The 18169-nt window shown below is 40.9% G+C and overlaps 1 protein-coding gene across 3 annotated transcripts in view; it reads left to right on the forward strand.

Moving 5' to 3' along the window:
* Fam168a (family with sequence similarity 168 member A) overlaps positions 1–18169 on the forward strand; it is a 128174-nt gene that overhangs the window by 64835 nt on the left and 45170 nt on the right. For all 3 annotated transcript variants that reach the window (XM_021640960.2, XM_021640961.2, XM_060367699.1), the window contains exon 2: positions 9873–9960. In XM_021640960.2, coding sequence (XP_021496635.1) covers positions 9891–9960 — 70 coding nt within the window. In that variant the 5' untranslated portion in view covers positions 9873–9890. The remainder of the gene's footprint in view (positions 1–9872; positions 9961–18169) is intronic.

Below are 18169 nucleotides of genomic sequence, written 5' to 3' on the forward strand. Positions count from 1 at the left end.
AGAACTAGCACATAGCAAATCCCAAGTGCTTCTGTACCGTTTAATCTCTTTTGTATTTATTTATTTACTTAACATATGAATGTGCACACTGTGTAAAGGTCAGAGGACAACATTCAGGAATTGGTTTTCTCCTTACATCATATGGATTCCTGGGTCAAGTTCAGCTTGTCAGGTTTGGCAGCAATGCCTTTACCTGCTGAGGCATCTTGCCAGTCTGTTTTGTTTTAATGAATAATTAATTCTGTATTTAGAGAGGCCTTCTATAAAATTAGGTCGTTCTTTTTAAAAAGCCATAAACCTAGAGAAGACATTTTGTATCATTTGCTAGTTAAACAGTTAGTTGCCTGTCTTCTGTCTCCCCCACTCCTCTGGGTTGGGGGTGAAGTGAGAGGAGAGGGAGATACATATACCCATGCATGTGTGGAGACCAGAGGAAGACATCAGGTGTACTGATCTATTACTCTCCCCTTTATTCTGAGACAGGGCTCCTCACTGAACCTGGAACTAGACTGGTGGCCAGCAAGCCCTGGTAATCCTCCTGTCTCTGCACCTGCCCATGACTGTAGCGTTGGGTTTATAGATGCATGCATGGCCATGGCCCACTTTTTAGTATCAGACTTTTTAGGTCTTCATGCTTTCATTTCTTTTCATCTTTCTAGCCCCTTGTTGTGTTTTTGGTTAGCTAACAAGCCATTTTCTTAGCTGTTTAAGCGGGCTAAGTACTGTGGTAGTTGGAATTTGACATTTTGCAGATGAGCATCTCCTTTATGAAGGTAGGCACAAAAGCCAGTTGTTGAGCTTTGGCATGAAAAGATCTTTCTGTTAACTGTAAAAGCTGTTCCCACATTGAGATTGTTTTGGCAGATTTGTAGAACTCAGAATTCTCCATTTCATGTTTAAATTAAAGCATTTTCTGAAGTGAAAGACTGTATACAAAATTTTAAAATGCAGAAATCTAATGTGTAGTCTGATTACATTTGGCAAAACAATAGAAATAAACAGCCATGCCAAAATCTGGGCTTTGTAAATCATACTGATAGAATTAAGGAAACATCTACTGGAACTGAGTTTTCTTCAGTTTAGTTTTTTGGTTTTTTTAAGGTTAATGTCTAAAATGGAATTGAAGCCTTGTGTGATGGCACACACCTGTAACCATAGCACTTGGGAGGCAGATCTTTGAGTTTAACGCCATCTGGTCTACATATTGAGTTCCAGGCTATACAGTAAAACCCTGCCTCTAAACAAACAAACAAGATAAAATTGAGCCATTACATTTTAATACAAAGTCTTTTTTATTCATTTTATTCATTCCTCTACCCAGCAATTGTGCTTTTATGCCAGGCTCTTTTTTAAGATTTTAGTAGTAAATATGAAGTTTACAGTTCCTTGCTCTCCGTGTGGAAAGTGTTGCAGGGAGAAGATAGTCAGGCTAGCAGCTGCAGTGAGTTCAGAGCTGTTCAGAGAGCTCTGCAATCATGTCATGGAGCTAAGCTGAATCTGGTTTTCAGACCTTCTAAGACCTGAGTGGACACAACTGAGAAGTGGGGATATGAATGTTAATATCTTTGCCATTTCTTTCAGATTCTGGGCGTTTCAGAAGTATTCAGTATTCTCTGAATGTCTTGTTCTCTTGTGTAATTTCACAAATGCTCTTTCCTTTTCCTATTCTCCATGTAGAATTCCTGTCATCCATCAAAACACAGATCAAATGACATATTCTTTTTAAACATCTCTCTCTTCCTCTTACTAAGTAGAATCATGTTTAGCTACATAAAACAGAAAAGTTTAAAAGGACAGGATTTGGAGCCAGCCAGATGGTTTGGTGGGTAAAGGTGCCTGCTGTCAAACCTGATAACTTGGGTTCAATTTTTAGAGCCCACACGGTAGGAAAAAAGAGCCAGACTCCCACAAGGTGTTCTTTTGCCTCCACGTGCATAGTGCGCCCACCCAGAATAAACAAATGAAAGAATAATAAATAAATGTAAAAAAAAAAAAAAAAGCTACAGAGACTTAAGATGTTTAGGATTTTGGGCCAGTGAGATGGTCAGGATCTACATGGTGGAAGGAAAGAACTGACTCTTATAAGTTTTCCTCTGACTTTCATATTCGTGTTGTGCCTTGTGCCTCTAGCTCCTACACAAATAAAATGTAATGTAAAAATTTTAAGTATAGCGTTTTATTTTTTTCATGTGTAAGAAGTACAGAAGTATGTGGTTCAGGGATGAAATGGTTTTTCCATGAAATCAAAGCTACTTCTGTTATCCTTGGCTTAAGGCATTTATATTCAAGGTCACTTCAAGGAAAAGAAGGCTGTTACACTCCAATCATCATGTCCTCATTCTAGGCAGCAGGAAAGAGTCCAGGGAGAAGAAGGCAGAAAGGAAGGACTCTGTCTTAAGCTAATGCTGTTCCATTTAGCAGCTCTCCCAGAAGACTTACAGAGCATTTCAGTTGTATTTCAGCAAGCAGAACCTGATGAGTTCTGCTTGATCTACCTATCTGGATTGTTTTGCAGTGTTTCCCCCAGGATGGGATTAAAATCATGGCTTTGCATGTGTTAGGCAAATAGTGTCAGTGAGTTATATATTCATCCCCTTTTGATTATTTAATTTTTCCCAAGACAGAATTTCTCTTTGTAGCCCTGGCTATCCTGGAACTCACTCTGTAGATCAGGTTGGCCTCATATTCAGATACTCCTGCTTCTGCCTCCTGAGTGATGGGATTAAAAGCATGTGCCATCACTGGATATTTTAAGTTCTTAAAATTACATTTATTTTAGGAGTGAATGGTATTTTAGGAAGCTGTGGTGTGAGAGTGAAGGTCAGAGGACAGCTGGGGGGAGTTGGTTCTCTCCTCTACCGTCTGACTTCCAGGGATTGAACTCAGGTTGTCAGACTTGGTGGCAGATGCCTTTACGCACTGAGCAGTCTTGCCAGCAACTTTTTGATCATTTTCATGGAGAAACTTTGGCTGTTCCAAAAGTTTCACCTCCTTGTATTATGTCTAGCATGTTTGTTTGGAAGTCTAGGAATAAGCCCCAGCTTTGTCAGGAGAGAAGTCTGTTGTACCTGTATTATCTCTCATGTACTGCAGATCGGCTCACCAGGGCTTGTTCATTCGAAGACTCTTGCACCCTTAGTCTCAAGAACAGAGAAATTCCTGTTCAGTATAAATCACTCAGTCTCGGGTATCCTGTTACAGTGCAGAAAAATCAACAGAGATACGTGTCAATGGGAAAAGTAATACAGGATGAGAGGACCAGGAATTACAGCCTGTGGGGAGGCCATTTTAAATGTGGTGGTTGAAGATGGCATTCCTGATAAGATAACATTGGCGCAGAGAGCTCAGTATAAAAATGGAGGAAGCATTCATTTGCATATCCTGGGTATTTGAGGAAGGTAATGGCTTGAATTTTGGCGTACAAAGGCCAGTCATCTTGGAGTTCTGGAGTTCTGATGTCCAAGGCAGCAGAAAAAAATGTGCCCCAATTTTGTATTTGTTTTTTCCTGGCCAGCCAATTGGATAGCCTTCCCATATTAAGCTAATCTTCCCTACCTAGGCCCTAAAACTCAAATACTTGGGTTTGAGAGATATTTGGCTTCTCTATAGCACCTGTAGCTGTCTGATACACAGTAGATTTTATTTTTTAAATTCTTCCATTCCCTTCCTAAATAGAAGATAAACAAGAATTTTTATTGTTCTTACTCACTACTGTATTGCTATCAAGCTTATATCAGAAAAGTTGCATGGAAGAAGGAAAGCTGGAGAGATGGCTCAGTGTTTAATTGTACTTGCTGCTCTTCCAGAGGACCAGAGTTCAATTCCCAGTATCCATGTCAAACAGCTCACAACCACTTGTAATTTTAGCTTTAGGAATCCAGCACCCTCTTCTGGCCTCTGAGAGCACCATCATGCACATATACACAAAACTTAAAAAACAACAAAAAAAGCAAGCCTAAGGCAGTGATGCTTAAACTGGGTATCAGGACTCCTTGGGAACTTAAATTTTTAGTTTCCTAAGCTTCAAGTTAGAGCTAAAAGCTCTTATATACCATGTTAAAGATTTTGCCTATAATTTTCAATGCCTCTCAAGAGATTAATATCCTTATCCATCCTATGTTTAAGAAAGACTATCTATTTCATCACTTGGGAGGATGAAAGCAGAAGGATTGCCTCATGTTTTATACCAATCTAGGTTTACCCATCAAAAACATGTATATATGGGTATTGTGGGGGGCAAGATAATAATAAATATAATACTTTTTTTATGTTTTCCTGCCTCGACCTTCCGAGTGCTGGAATTACAAGACATAACCCTTGTAGGGCAAACTTATTCTGGAGAGTAATGACATTCACTACAAACCAAACTGAAGTTGTTAAATCACTGTGATTTTTGGTATTACTTCCAGTAGTACAAGTGAGGGTCACTGACAGCAGCAGGGAGCGTCAAAGACACTTGTATCACTAAAAAGCCCACCCCATACAGTGACAACTCAGGAAAGCTGTGTCCCTGGACTTTTTTGCACAACTGTCAGGAAACTGTGAGAGACAGATACCTTTCTGCAGCCTAGTTAGTCATTCTCCCCCAGCAGCTTACTGCTTCTGTAATTCTTTAGAAGAGCTCTTGTGAATTTTCCAAGTTCCAGCTTCCCTAGTCCCATGAACCTCTCTGTTTTTCCCTTTGAGTTTGGAAGCTGCTACCGTACAATACATACCCAGTTTCTGGGATGCCCAGGGCTCCCTGCATGCTAGCACTCTACCAACTGTGTTATATACCCACCTCCTACCTTCCCTTTCAGTGCAGCCGTCCTGTTTGATGTGACTTCTCCATGTGATTTTGATCTGCATCTTTTCATGTTTATTTGCCATTTGTAATCTTCTTAGCAGAGCTAGACTCTCCACTCACTTGAAAAATTAGGTTGTCTTGGGCTGGAGAGATTGCTCAGTAGTTACACACTTTATTGCTTTTGCATAGGACCCAGTTCCGTTCCCAGCACCCCTGTGATGGCTTACAACACCCTTAACTCCAGTTCCAGGAGATCTGATGTCCTTTGACCTCTTCAGGCACCAGGCCTGCAGGTGATTCATATACACACATGCAGCCAAAACATTTGTACACACAAATACATTTAAAAATTAGATTGTTTTTGTACTATTGAGCTTTATAAAAAATTCACACATTCTAAGTGCAAATCCTTTATTAGACCTGTGATTTGAAAACCAGATACGGTGATCATACCTGTTATTCTAACACTTGGGCTGTAGAGGAAGGAGGATCAGAAGTTCAAGTCATCTCACACAGGCTCCTTGAGGCCAGCTGGCCGAGGACACACAGCTTTCCTGAGTTGTCACTGTATGGGGTGGGCTTTTTAGTGATACAAGTGTCTTTGGCGCTCCCTGCTGCTGTCATTGTCCCCCTCACCTGTACTACTGGAAGTAATACCATTAAACTCAGTGATTTACCAACTTCAGTTTGGTTTGTAGTGAGCTCCTCATTTGGGGTGAATGTCATCCTATCTCAAAGCAAAAAGCAAGTATATAATTTGAAAATATTCTTTCATTTTGTAAACTTGTCTTTTGCTTTTCTTGATGGTGGTCTTGTTTTGTTGTGGTACAGAGATTAAACCTTGGGCATCAAGCAAGGTGGGCAAGTGTTCTGCCACTGAACTGTATCCTCAGCCTCCCTCCCTCCCTCCCTCCCTCCCTCCCTCCCTCCCTCCCTCCCTCCCTCCCTCCCTCCCTCCCTCAGACTGGGTCTCTTTTTATTAAGTTGCCAGAGCTGGCCTTGAACTTCCCAAATAGCTGAGATTATAGTCCTGCACCAACAGGCCTGGCTGGCTTTTATGTTGTTTTGAACACAGGGTCATATTATGTATGTAACCCAGTCTACCCTGGAATTCTCGATCTTTTTGCCTCAGTTTCTTGCGTTACTGGGGTTGCGGGAGTGTGCTGTCACACCGGCTGGTGGTTCCTTGGAAGCTGGGAACTCTGCTCTCAGCAGTTCCTCAGAAGTGGCTATCCGCCTGGTGGTGGCACACACCTTTGTCCCTGGCATGCAGGGAGCCAGAGGCTGGTGGATCTCTGTGAGTTTGAGGCTGGTCTGGTCTACAGAGTTCCAGGATAGCCAAGGCTACACAGAGAAACCCTGCCAATTTTTATTTTGTTTGTTTACTTTTGAGACTGAATCTTACTGTGTTTCCCAGCCCAGACTTAAATTCACAGCAATCCTCTTGCCTTAGCATCCTCAGTGTAAAGATTGCAGCTTTGCATCACCATACCTCGCATGTTCCAAATATAAGACCCTCGCAGATGTCTTTTCTGTCAGTTACTGGTTGGGGTTGAATTGATATTGTTATGTCCATGTCATGGTCTCCTGTGTCCGTCTATGGCTTTCATTTTGGAATAGCAGGAGACCTGTTTCACAGCTGATGAGTTTCTTTGACTATGAAAAACATTTCACATTTTGTCCAATCGTCAGCACAGGGTGTGTTCTCAGTAGGAGAGTGGGCAGATGTTTATAGGGCCAGTTGTGCTGCCCAGCACATGTTTTAGTCTGTTTCATGCTGCTATAACAATGCCACAGACTGGATAATTTATAACAAGAAGAAATTTATGTGCTCACCGCTCTGGAGTTGGGAAGTTCAGTAATGAGGTGCAGGTGTTTGGCAAGGGATTTCTTGCTGTGCCATTCTATGGTAGAGCAGAAGAACAAAACAATAGGGTAGGAGAAAGAGCACGAGAAACAAGTTTCCTCCTTATATCATGATCCCTCTCCCAGTATAACAGCATTGATCAGTTCATGAGAGCAGATACCTTCATGGTGTCTTAAACATTCCCGTGTTACAGTGGCCATTGAGTTTCCTACATGCTTTTTATGGATACTGCATTCACGCCATTACAGCATCTTAACAGTCTTACTTAACACTGACATATTAGGTAGAGAACTGGTTAAGGAGAAGGTCCTGGTTAGGGAAAGTATTCAAGCAGTCATGTGTGTTGTCTGCACAGCAGCACTATTCTCACGCACCATCATTGTTTACATCTGCACATCACTTAGCGTGGAGCTTTAACATCAGAGTTTAATTCTCAACTCTGGTTATAAAAATGCTTTTTCCCCCTAAATTGAGCTGAAAATACACATACCTTCTTTGATATGTATCTGCAAGTTGTAGCTTCAGTTTGTAGACCTGTTAATCCTAGCATCGTTTGCCAGGGCTTTGCACTGGGCAGGTTTATGAGTGTTCAAGATTCTGAAATGGACCAGTGCCGTTTCCCATTTCCCTGTCTGATAGTTCTAGCGTCCTGTCCTTGGGAACCCATCAGTTTTCCACCTTTCATTCCAGAATCCTGAATAGACTTTATCACAGAGCAGCTGTCACCCAGCCAGAGCTCATTGCCTGCCTTCAGCATTTAACTTGTTCTCTAACCTGAGGTGCAATGGAAGTTAATGACCTAAGCAATTGCCCACCTATCATGTAAACCTAGTTAGGAGAGAAATGTTTAATTTTTATGGCGTGTAAGTAATATACTGGAGACACGTATTCAAACGTGTTGTTGGCTTATATGTAAGATATGGCTCTCTGAACAAAATGGGACAAATTGGCTGGTTAATAGAGCTTAGTGGCAGGTTTTCTTTTAATCAGAATGGAAATTCCCTTCATTAAGATAATTAAGAGAGCATTTGTGCAGGTGATAATTATTGCATACAAAGTTCTAAGTTTATTTCTTTCCCTTGAATAAATTTGTCAAGAAGTCTTGGCTACCTTTGTTTTTTTGCTTAAGATATTCCGTGGCATCAGATTCCCCTTTTTGAGGACCACCAAAATGTCTCAACAGATAGAGATGCTTCCTGAGTTCTATCCCTGGGACCACGTAATGGAAGAAGAGACCTAGTTTCTGCAAGTTGTCCTCTGACGTCCATATGGCACTGTAGCATGTGCGTGTATACATGAGCACACAAACAGATGTAATAAAACTTCCTTTTTCTCCTGTAAAACAAAGGACACTGTCGTCAGAACAAAATGACAGCCTACAGACTGGGAAAGGATCTTCACCAACCCTAAATCTGATAGAGGGCTAATATCTAGTATATATAAAGAACTCAAGAAGTTAAACAGCAACAAATCAAGTAATCCAATTAAAAACATAGGGTATAGAGCTAAACAGAGTATTCTCAATAGAGGAATATCAAATGGCAGAGAAACACTTGAAGTGTTAAAATCCTTAGTCATCAGGGAAATGCAAATCAAAATGACCTTGAGATTTCACCTTACACCCATCAGAATGGCTAAGATAAAAAACTCAAGATGAACACATGCTGGAGAGGTTGTGGAGAAAGGGGAACCCTCCTCCACTGCTGGTGGGAATGTAAACTTGTACAACTACTTTGGAAATCAATCTGGTGCTTCCTCAGACAATTAGGAATAGTGTTACCTCAAGATCCAGCTATACCACTCCTGGGCATAAATCCAAAAGATGCTCAAGTACACAACAAGGACATTTGCTCAACCATGTTCATAGCAGCTTTATTCATAATAGCCAGAACCTGGAAACAACCCAGCTATCCCTCAACGGAGGAATGGACAGAAATTGTGGTACATTTACACAATGGAATACTACTCAGCAATTAAAAACAAGGAAATCATGAAATTTGCAGGCAAATGGTGGGATCTAGAAAAGATCATCCTGAGTGAGGTATCCCAGAAGCAGAAAGACACACATGGTATGTACTCACTTATAAGTGAATATTAGACATATAATATAGGATAAACATATTAAAATCTGTACACATAAAGAAGTTAAGCAAGGAGGACTACCTAGGGTAAGATGATCAATCCTCACCCAGAAAGGCAAACAGAAAATAAATAAATAAATAAATAAATAAATAAATAAAATAAAACAGCTGGAATTAAAAAAAAAGAGAAAGAAACATGACAGGAGCTACTACAAAGGGCCTCTGAAAGATTCCACCTAGCAGGGTATTAAAGCAGATGCTGAGGCTCATAGCAAAACTTGAGGCAGAGTGCAGGGAATCTTATGAAAGAAGGTGGAGATAGAAAGACCTGGAAGGGACAGGAGCTCCAAAAGGAGAGCAATAGAACCAAGAAATCTGGGCCCAGGGGTCTTTTCTGAGACTGATACTCCAACCAGGGACCATGCATGGAGATAACCTAGAACCCCAGCTCAGATGTAGCCCATGGCCGCTCAGTGTCCAAGTGGGTTCCCTAATAAGGGGAACAGGGACTGTTTCTGACATGGACTTAGTGGCTGGCTCTTTGATCACTTTCCCCTGATGAGGAGCAGCCTTACCAGGCCACAGAGGAAGACAATGCATCCAATCCTGTTGAGACCTGATAGGCTAGGGTCAGAGGGAAGGGGAGGAGGACCTCCCCTATCAGTGGACTTGGATAGGGGCAGGGAGGAGATGAGGGAGGGAGGGTGAGGTTGGGAGGGAATGAGAAAGGGGGCTCCAGCTGGGACACAAAGTTAATAAACTGTGATTAATATAAAAAAATAAAAAATTTAAAAAGTTGCTTTTTTTCTTTAAAGCTGCTAGTAGCTTTTATCTTTTGCAGGCACAAGGGGTGGGCAAGACCCTTGCTGTTTCTTCCTGGTAGCAGGCTAGGTGCTCACCACCAGACATGTTACACCGAGAGCCTGAAAGGCCTAAACTGACCATAGACAGGTTCCATCCTTTCTCTGCTCTTTACTTCTCCATCTGTAAAGTAGGAAAAGTGTTACACTGTATTTAGTCCTTCTGTTCCTAACAAAGTGGTGCTTCCCTTTGAGTATAACTGAAGACTTGAGAAGAGAAAGTGATGTCACAGGAAATGAGCAGTTAATAATCAAGGCTGTTTGCTTTGTACTTGCAGGATCCTCAGTCTTCCACAATGAACCCCGTTTACAGCCCCGTGCAACCTGGGGCTCCTTATGGCAACCCTAAGAACATGGCCTATACTGGTGAGTGGTACAAGAATGGATTGTTGTTTTTCAATTATTCTTTGATAGTTTCTTATATTTACTTAGTGAATTTTATTTGGTTTTACTCACAATACCCTTTTTTGCCCCTCTTCGATGAATAGATCTAACTTGCTGAGTGACTTACAATTTATTACAGTGTTCCAAAAGCCCTGGCAAAGCTTGAGAAGCTGAAAAAGATATATCTAAGGCCCCATAGTGATGGAAGTGGAGGTGACAGAATCTCACTATGTAGCTCTGTCTGTCCTGGAACTCAGAGTTCTACCAGCCTCTGCTTCTTAAATGCTGGGATTAATGTTATATGCAGTCACCACTGGCAGAAGGGACTTTTTTGGTTAAAGGTTATCAGCAAGTGGGATGGAGGAAACTTAACACTTACTGAACACCTGTCATGGTCCTGGCCTGTGAAAGGCACCATTAGTACTACATTTCACTTTTATTTTATCTATTTATTTTAAAAATGGATTTTACAGTTTGTGTGTGTGCCACATTCAGCATGATATATGCCTGTAAGTCAGAGAATAACCATGTGGGTTTTGGGGAATCAGATTCAGGTTACTGGCTTTGTAACAAGTGCCTTTAATTACTGAGCCACCAATCTGGGCCCTCAGTTTCATTGTAAAGTAAATTTCATGCAGTGTAGCTTCGTATCACCATTTCACAGATGAGAAAACCATAGTCATAGTGGACACCACAGAGTCAAACAAAATTAGTTAATTGAACCCAAGCCAGTTGATTCTGAAGACTGATCTTATTTTTAAATTTATATTACTGTGTGTTTCTTTTCTTCTGTTTAGATGTATGTTTGTTGGAGAATGTGGATATTAGATTCTAAGGGTCTCTCTACCCCAAATAGTTCCCAAATAATCAAGACAGAGACCTCTTGGATTTATAATTAATCTTGAAGCCAAGCATGGTAACTCACACCTACAGTTCTGGCTCTTGGGAGGCTTAGACAGGAGGATTTCCGTAAGTTTGAGGCCAGCATGGGCTCTATAAGGCAGGCAGCATATAATACCTGGTATAAAGTAAGTGCCAGTAAATAATTTACTTTAAATTAAGTAAAATAAATAAGTACTTATTTATAAGTAAAGGTAGGTAGGATGTGCAGCAATGGAATTGAATGAAAAAAATGTATCTTAAGATATCTAGCTTGTATTTTACACATCACAAGCCTTCAAAATCAATCCCCCAGGACAAAAACGAATGTGTAGCCAGCCAGTCCTCAACCATAAAAAAAGAACTGGTGAAGAGGAAAAATAGCTAAAAATTTTGGTAGTAGGACTGGAGTTGGAAGAATAGAGTTTTGTTCTAGTATAGAACCATTAACAGAATGGAAGCTGTGCACTATGTCAGTTCTCTTTAAGTTCCTCCTTCCATGTTTTGCCATATACATTATATAGACTCCTAGTGACGGTATCTCAGAGAACAGAGAGCCTGTTGTCTGAAGTTGGCTTCTTTTCTTATCCTTCCTTTTTCTTTTCTGTTCTTTCTTTCCCCCTCCTCCTCTTCTTTTCTTCTTTTTTTGAAACAGGGTTTGAGGCTGGCCTCAAACTCACGGAGATCTGTCTGCCTCTGCATCCTGAGTGCTAGAATTAAAAGTGTGCTCTACCACATCCAACAGGGGGTTTTGTTGTTGTTTGTTTGGTTGTTTGTTTGTTTAAAGACAAGATCTCACTGGGTAGCTCTCTGGCTGTTCTGGACCTCTCTGTGCAAACCAGGGTAGGGTGGCATTGAACTTACAGAGTTCCCATGCCTGATGAAAGGAGTGTGCCCCAGTGGAGTGTTTTTTGCTGTGCTAAGGATTAAACCCAGAGCCTTGCAAATACTACATAAATATTTTACCCTGAGCTATACACTCATCCTCAGCTGTTGATGTTTTTAAGTTAATAAAACAGGTCTCAATAATATACATGCAAATAATACTCTGAATTGGAAGATTAGTTTGATAGGATTTAGCAGTTATCCCTAACTTTTAATCTCACCTGTTGTGTTTATCATAACAGCTCTCTTATTCTTATAACCTTCATAGTAAAATTTTAATAAAATTATTTCTAGTAGCTAAGACCCATGGGACAGACCTAGTTCAGGGAACGTGTTGCTTTTTCCCTTCCTAGTTCTGGGTGTTCCCAGTAAAGTAGGTTCTTTTGCCAGAGGCAACTAAGCTGCTTTGGCATGCTGCCTTTCTGGCCAACTTCATTCTTAGGAATTGCTAAGCTTGAGAAGGAAGGAAACAGTTACGCTTGTTGATTTGCACTAAAAAAAAATCAAGCAACATGTTATTTTGGAAAAGGGAACACATTTTGTCTCTTCTAGGCTCTTGGTAGAACTTATATAATGCATTTTAATTGAATAAACAGCTAAGTTCAAAATTCAGCTGTCAGTAATACCTGGATGACTTTAGACAATTGCTTAATTTCTCTAAATTGAATTTGTTTTGGAAACTGAGATAACTATGGATGATTGTGAGAATTAAATTAGGTAATTTATACTTTAGAAGGAGAGAAGAATTTTTTTGTGTGTCTACTAAAAAGTGAATATTATTATCCTAGAATTTTAAGTTTTTTTGCTACAGAGTATAGAACCCTGCAAAAGTAGCTTAAATAACACACAAGCAGTATAGGTTCACCTTTTCTAAACTTTCAAATTCATAGACTTTCCTTTTAAACTAATTTTTTTGCTTTTTAATTTTTTATTTTATTCATTTATTCATTTATTCATTCATTCATTTATTTATTTATTTATTTATTTATTTATTTGTTGTTGTTGTTGTTGTTGTTTTGAGAGAGGATTTCTCTGTGTAGCCCTGGCTGTCTGGAATTCTTTCTATAGACCAAACTGGCCTCCAACTCACAGAGATCCATCTGCCTCTGCCTCTGCCTCCCAAGAACTGGGATTAAAGGTGTGTGCCATCACTGCCCAACTTCATTTTCCTGTTCTGTCGTTGTACTTTTTGTTTTCATTTATTTTATTGTGGAACCTTGGTGGTCAACTTCAGGAGGAAATAGTAGCCCAATAAGGGGATAGACCTTGGGGTCTAGTTTTAGGAATATAGTCTAATGTTTTTTAGCAAGGGGGGGAGGGAAAGGTGATGGGCAAAACCTGTCATGTTTGCCATGCTCAGGCCTGCTAGAGCCCTTCCATATCTTCTCTCCTAACCTCAGGGTCCATAAAAAGCAGTTTCTATCTATCTATCTATCTATCTATCTATCTATCTATCTATCTATCTATCTATCTATCTAGGTTTTTTAAGACAGGGTTTCTTTGTGTAGTCCTGGCTGTCCTGGAAATCCCTCTGTAGACCAAGCTGGCCTTGAACTCAGAGATCCATCTACCTCTGCCTCCCAAGTGCTGGGATGAAAGTGTTTGCAATCACCACCTGGCAAAAAGCAGTTTCTTAATGGCCAGGATCTATACAGCTTACCAGAGCAGCCTGATATCATTATTTAGACTTCTCTTTTCTTTGGACAGGGTTTGTCTTTGTAGTCCTGGCTGTCCTGGACTCACTTTGTAGACTAGGCTGGCCTGGAACTCAGAGCTCCATCTGCTTCTGCCTCCCAAGTGCTGTGATTAAAGGTGTGTGCCACCACACCTGGCTCATTTTTTTGATCCCTAAGAATTTAATTTTCTTTCTTAAATACCTCCTTTGCCTAAGAATGTTTTTTGTTATGCTTTGTCCAGCTTCTGTATGTTTTGTACAGGAAACAGATTTTCAAGTTATCTTTTCTTGTATATAGCTGGAAATGAAGGATTGAAGTGAGATAAGTTGCTAAATATGGTATATTAAATATTTATTATGATGATAGTAATGACTATACCAAAAAGATTTGTCATTTGGCAAGTATATATGAGGTAATACATGTATTATTTACTATTAATGATTTTAGGTTTCATAGTACTCATCTTTGCAGATAAAGAAATTGTGATAAGTTAACTCAGGCCATGTGATTTAACTGATAATTACAGCTTCTAAAGGAGACAGAGAGATTTTTTTTTTTAATCTCTAGGAGGTGGGGCTCTGAGATCAGCATTTAAAAAAATAATTTATTTAATTTTATTTTATGTGCATCAGTATGAATGTGTCCGATCCCTTGGAAATGGACTGTTGTGAACTGCCATGTGGGTGCTGGGAATTGAACTCAGGTCCTTTGGAAGAGCAGGCAGTGCTCTTAACCACTGAGCCATCTCTCCAGCCCCAGACAGAAAGATTTGACCTCAATTTCTTCTTAAGGTTTATTTATTATTATTTATGCAGTATTCTGCCTGCATGTGTGCTTACACACAGGAGAGGGCACCAGATCTCATTATAGATGGCTATGAGCCACCATGTGGGTGCTGGGAATTGAACTCAGGACCTTTGGAATAACAGCCAGTGCTCTTAACCTCTGAGCCATCTCTCTAGTCCTGAACTAAACTTTATAGCACATATTCATTTTTGTTACAAGTAAGCTGGTCTGTCTTAAAGATGAGCTGCTGTCATAGCAGCTAAAGATAAGTGTCTTAGAGTTCCTATTGCTGTGATAAAACAGCATGACCAAGAGCAATATGCAGAGGAAAGGGTTTATTTCAGATAAAACTGTCAGGTCAGTATGTGTCATGCACAGAAGTCAGGTCAGGAATTCAAGGCAGGAACTGAAGCAGACGCCATGGAGGGCTTATTGTCTTGTGTCCTGTGGCTTGCCCAGCCTGCCTTACTACCCAACACAGGACAACCTGGTGGGGGAGGCAGCAGCATCCCAAGTAGGCGGGCCCTCCCTCATCAACCACTAATTAAGAAAAATGCCCCACAAGCTTACCTACAGGCCAGTTTTGGAAGGCATTTTCTCAGTTTGTTTTCTTCTTCTTAGATAACTCTAAAACACCCCCCCCCCCCCAAAAAAAAAAAAAACCAACTCAACAAAACAAAACAAAAAAGCCAAAAACAAACAAACAAAATTCATCAGGACAATAGGTTAAGGAAGAGTTTGCCTTTTTGATTTTTCCTTACTAAAGATCCTTTCTCTGAGGCTCTAGAAGCCTGCTGGTGACCTGTAGTTGGGTGGGGGGAGGTTCGCAGGAGCAAGAATGGAAGGAGTCCCTAGGCAAGCAGACAGATCTCTGTGAGTTCAGCCTGATCTACATGGTGAGCTCCAGGACAGCCGTGGCTACAGAGAGAAACCCTCTCTCAGAACAAGCAAACAAAAAAGTGGAGGAAATAAAGCCCATTGTGGTGTTACCTATTTCCGAGGTGGTATGTAATGGAAGTTTTGGGTTTTTTTTGCAAACTCAGTTATGTTATGTAAATATGTTTTTGTTTTAATTCCAAGTGTGGGATTTTAGTTAATTATCTCATGCAGTTTTGGCTTTTGCCAGCTTACCTCATGCCTCACGGCATGTGTTGTCACATGGGTCACTGGAGAGGGGCGTGGTCTAGGACTCAATGTAAATAAGAGAGCTGAGAAAGAGAAGAGATGGCATGCAGTGCTGGCGAGCGGTGAGTAGCAGTTTGAAGAGACCAGAGACGGACGGTGCGGCAGTTCAGCGCAGACAGAGAGATGTTTCGATGTGTAGCATTGGGAAGGAGACTGTCAGCTGTGATTGCTGTAGACAAAGATTAGGATAGCCCTAAAAGAATCCATTGCCCCTAAACAACCAGGAGAAGTAGAGAGGCCCTATTCTGTCCACTAACCTTCTCTCTCCTGTGTAGGAAGGGAGGTTGAGGCCTAAACACCCCAAATAAAGTAGAGTTTTAAAGACGAGCAGTACAGTGGTGAGTTACAGAAGAAGGAAATGAAATTCTCGCTGAAGCTTAAGATTGGGAATATTGTGCGACTCTGGTATGTTGTGTGCTGGTGGACAGCTAGCTGTCTTCTAGTCAAGTAACGACATCTTCCCCTTTCTTCTCTTTCTTCTTGAGAAGTCCTTTACTGTGGGCTTAATCCTGAGCTCACATTTTACAGAGAAATCCTTAGAGACATTGGTTCATAACTGAACAACTTGAGAAAGTGACTAGAGAATATAATATACCATATTCTTTGAACTGTTTAGCTCTAGACTGTGTTATGGGCTGAATGTTTGTGTTCCTCCAACATGTGTATGTTGGCGGCCCAGTCTCCAGTAGGATGTTAGTAATAAAAGATGGGGCCTTTAGAGGTTAAGTCTAAGGATGGGGCCTTTGTGGTAGAATTAGTTCTCATATAAGAAGAGAGAGTTCACTCTGCTATGTGAGGACGTACAAGAAGATAACCATGCAAGCCAGAAAGTACCCTCTCCAGAACCTCACCATGGCATCCTGACATGGAACTGCTAGCCTCAAGATCTATGAGGAGTAAATGTCTCTTTTGAAACTCACCCGACCTGTGGTCTTTTTAATTTGGCAGCCCAGGCCACCTACAACAGAGAGCCAGTGCAGCAAACACTTGCACACCTGTCTTCTGGGCTCCCGTTAGCCGTGTGCTCTTGATAGGACTTTTTTTCCCAGAAGCATCAGAAAACGGCTGCTACAATATTGGAATGCAGTTAAGATTTATATATACTTCTCTTTCCCTTTCTTGAAAAAAAAGTGTATTTTATTTTTGAGTGTGAATGTTTGACTGCGTGTGCGCACTACATTCTGTGCCTGCGGCCCTCCAAGCCCCTTCTGCTACTAATGCCCAAGAACCAGGGTTACAGAAGGTTGTGAGTTGCCGTGTGGGCACTGGTAACTGAACCCTTATCTTCTGCAAAAGCAGGAAGTGCTCTTAACCATTGAGCTGCCTCCCCATCCCTTTCTGTTCTTTTGTTTTTTTTTTCCTCTCTTTTCTTTTCTTAAAATATTGTGATGGTGTAAGCATCTAACTGTTACCCAGAGGTCTGGTGTGTGTTCTGAACGGGTCTAGAGTGTCAACAGGAAACGAAAATATGGAGGTAGATGAAGCTCCAAGCAAAGGATTTGTTTTTACTTTTTCAAAGGATTAATTTTTTTTATTTATGTGTATATTTATGTGTTTTTCTCTATGTCTGCTACATGTGTGCAGGTGCTGAAGTTAGATAAGAGAATATTGGATCCCCTGGAGGTAGAGTTAAAAGCAATATGAACATGGCTGCTGGGAACCAAATTCCAGTCTACTGCAAGAGCAGCAAGCACTCTTAACTGCTTTATTAACATCTCTCCAGACCTATATTTATTTAATGTTTGTGTGTACGTTGTTGCTTGCATGCCACAGCATGTATATGGAGGTTAGGGGACTATGTCAGCTGTCACCAGTCCTTGCCTTACACTTTATTTGAAGCAGAATCTCTCTGTTCCTTGTCACTGCACTTTGACCTGTAAGCTCCAGGGATTCTCCTGTCCCTATATCCCATCTTACTGGAGGAGTGCTAGGATTCCAGAGACCCACAACTGTGCCATCTTTTACATGAGATCTTAGTTACTTTCCTGTTGCTGTGATGAAACACCATGATCAAGGCAATATCTAGAAGAATTATTTAATTTGGGGCTCACAATCCCAGAGGGTTAGAGTCCATGACCATCATGGTGGGAAGCGTGAGGACAGGCAGGCATGGTGTTGGAGCAGTGACTGAGAGCTCACATCTTGAGACATGACCATGAAACATGGGGTGCTAACAGGGAGTGCCTTGGCTTTTGAAACCTCAGAGCTTACCGCAGTGACATAGCTCCTCCAATAAAACTACACCTCCTAATCTCTCCCGAACCAACTAAGGATGAGATATTCAAATATATGAGCTTATGGGAACATTCTCAAAACACCACACATGGGTAACAGCGTGTCAGACTCAGGTTCTTACACTTGCATGGCGAGTTCTTTACCCACTGAGCTATCTCCCCAGGTACCAAAGGATTTTTACTCATGTGTATGGCTTTCTCAATGTATACTCAATGTATGCTATTGAGGACCTTAAACACATTCAGGGAAGCTGTGGCAGAGGAGAAATTTTTAAGAAAAGAGCTACATATAAACTGTTTTGAAACAAAGACCATTGGTTATAGGGACCTGTTACAGAGGCTGATGAGCTCATTAATGAGACAGGTATTGCTAGGTAAGTCCTTGTGTGACTGGCTTATTTGGAATAATGCAGTCTTGAACTTTTTGTAGTAAATCCTGTAACAGGCATATGTGCAGGAATTTCTTATGATTTCCCCTACTGCAGAAATAGGTATGTATAGACTCTGTCTTCACAGACTCCTGGCTCCATTTTGTTAGGTTTGCTG

Source organism: Meriones unguiculatus, chromosome 14 (genome assembly GCF_030254825.1).
Source record: "Meriones unguiculatus strain TT.TT164.6M chromosome 14, Bangor_MerUng_6.1, whole genome shotgun sequence".
Taxonomy (NCBI): domain Eukaryota; kingdom Metazoa; phylum Chordata; class Mammalia; order Rodentia; family Muridae; genus Meriones; species Meriones unguiculatus.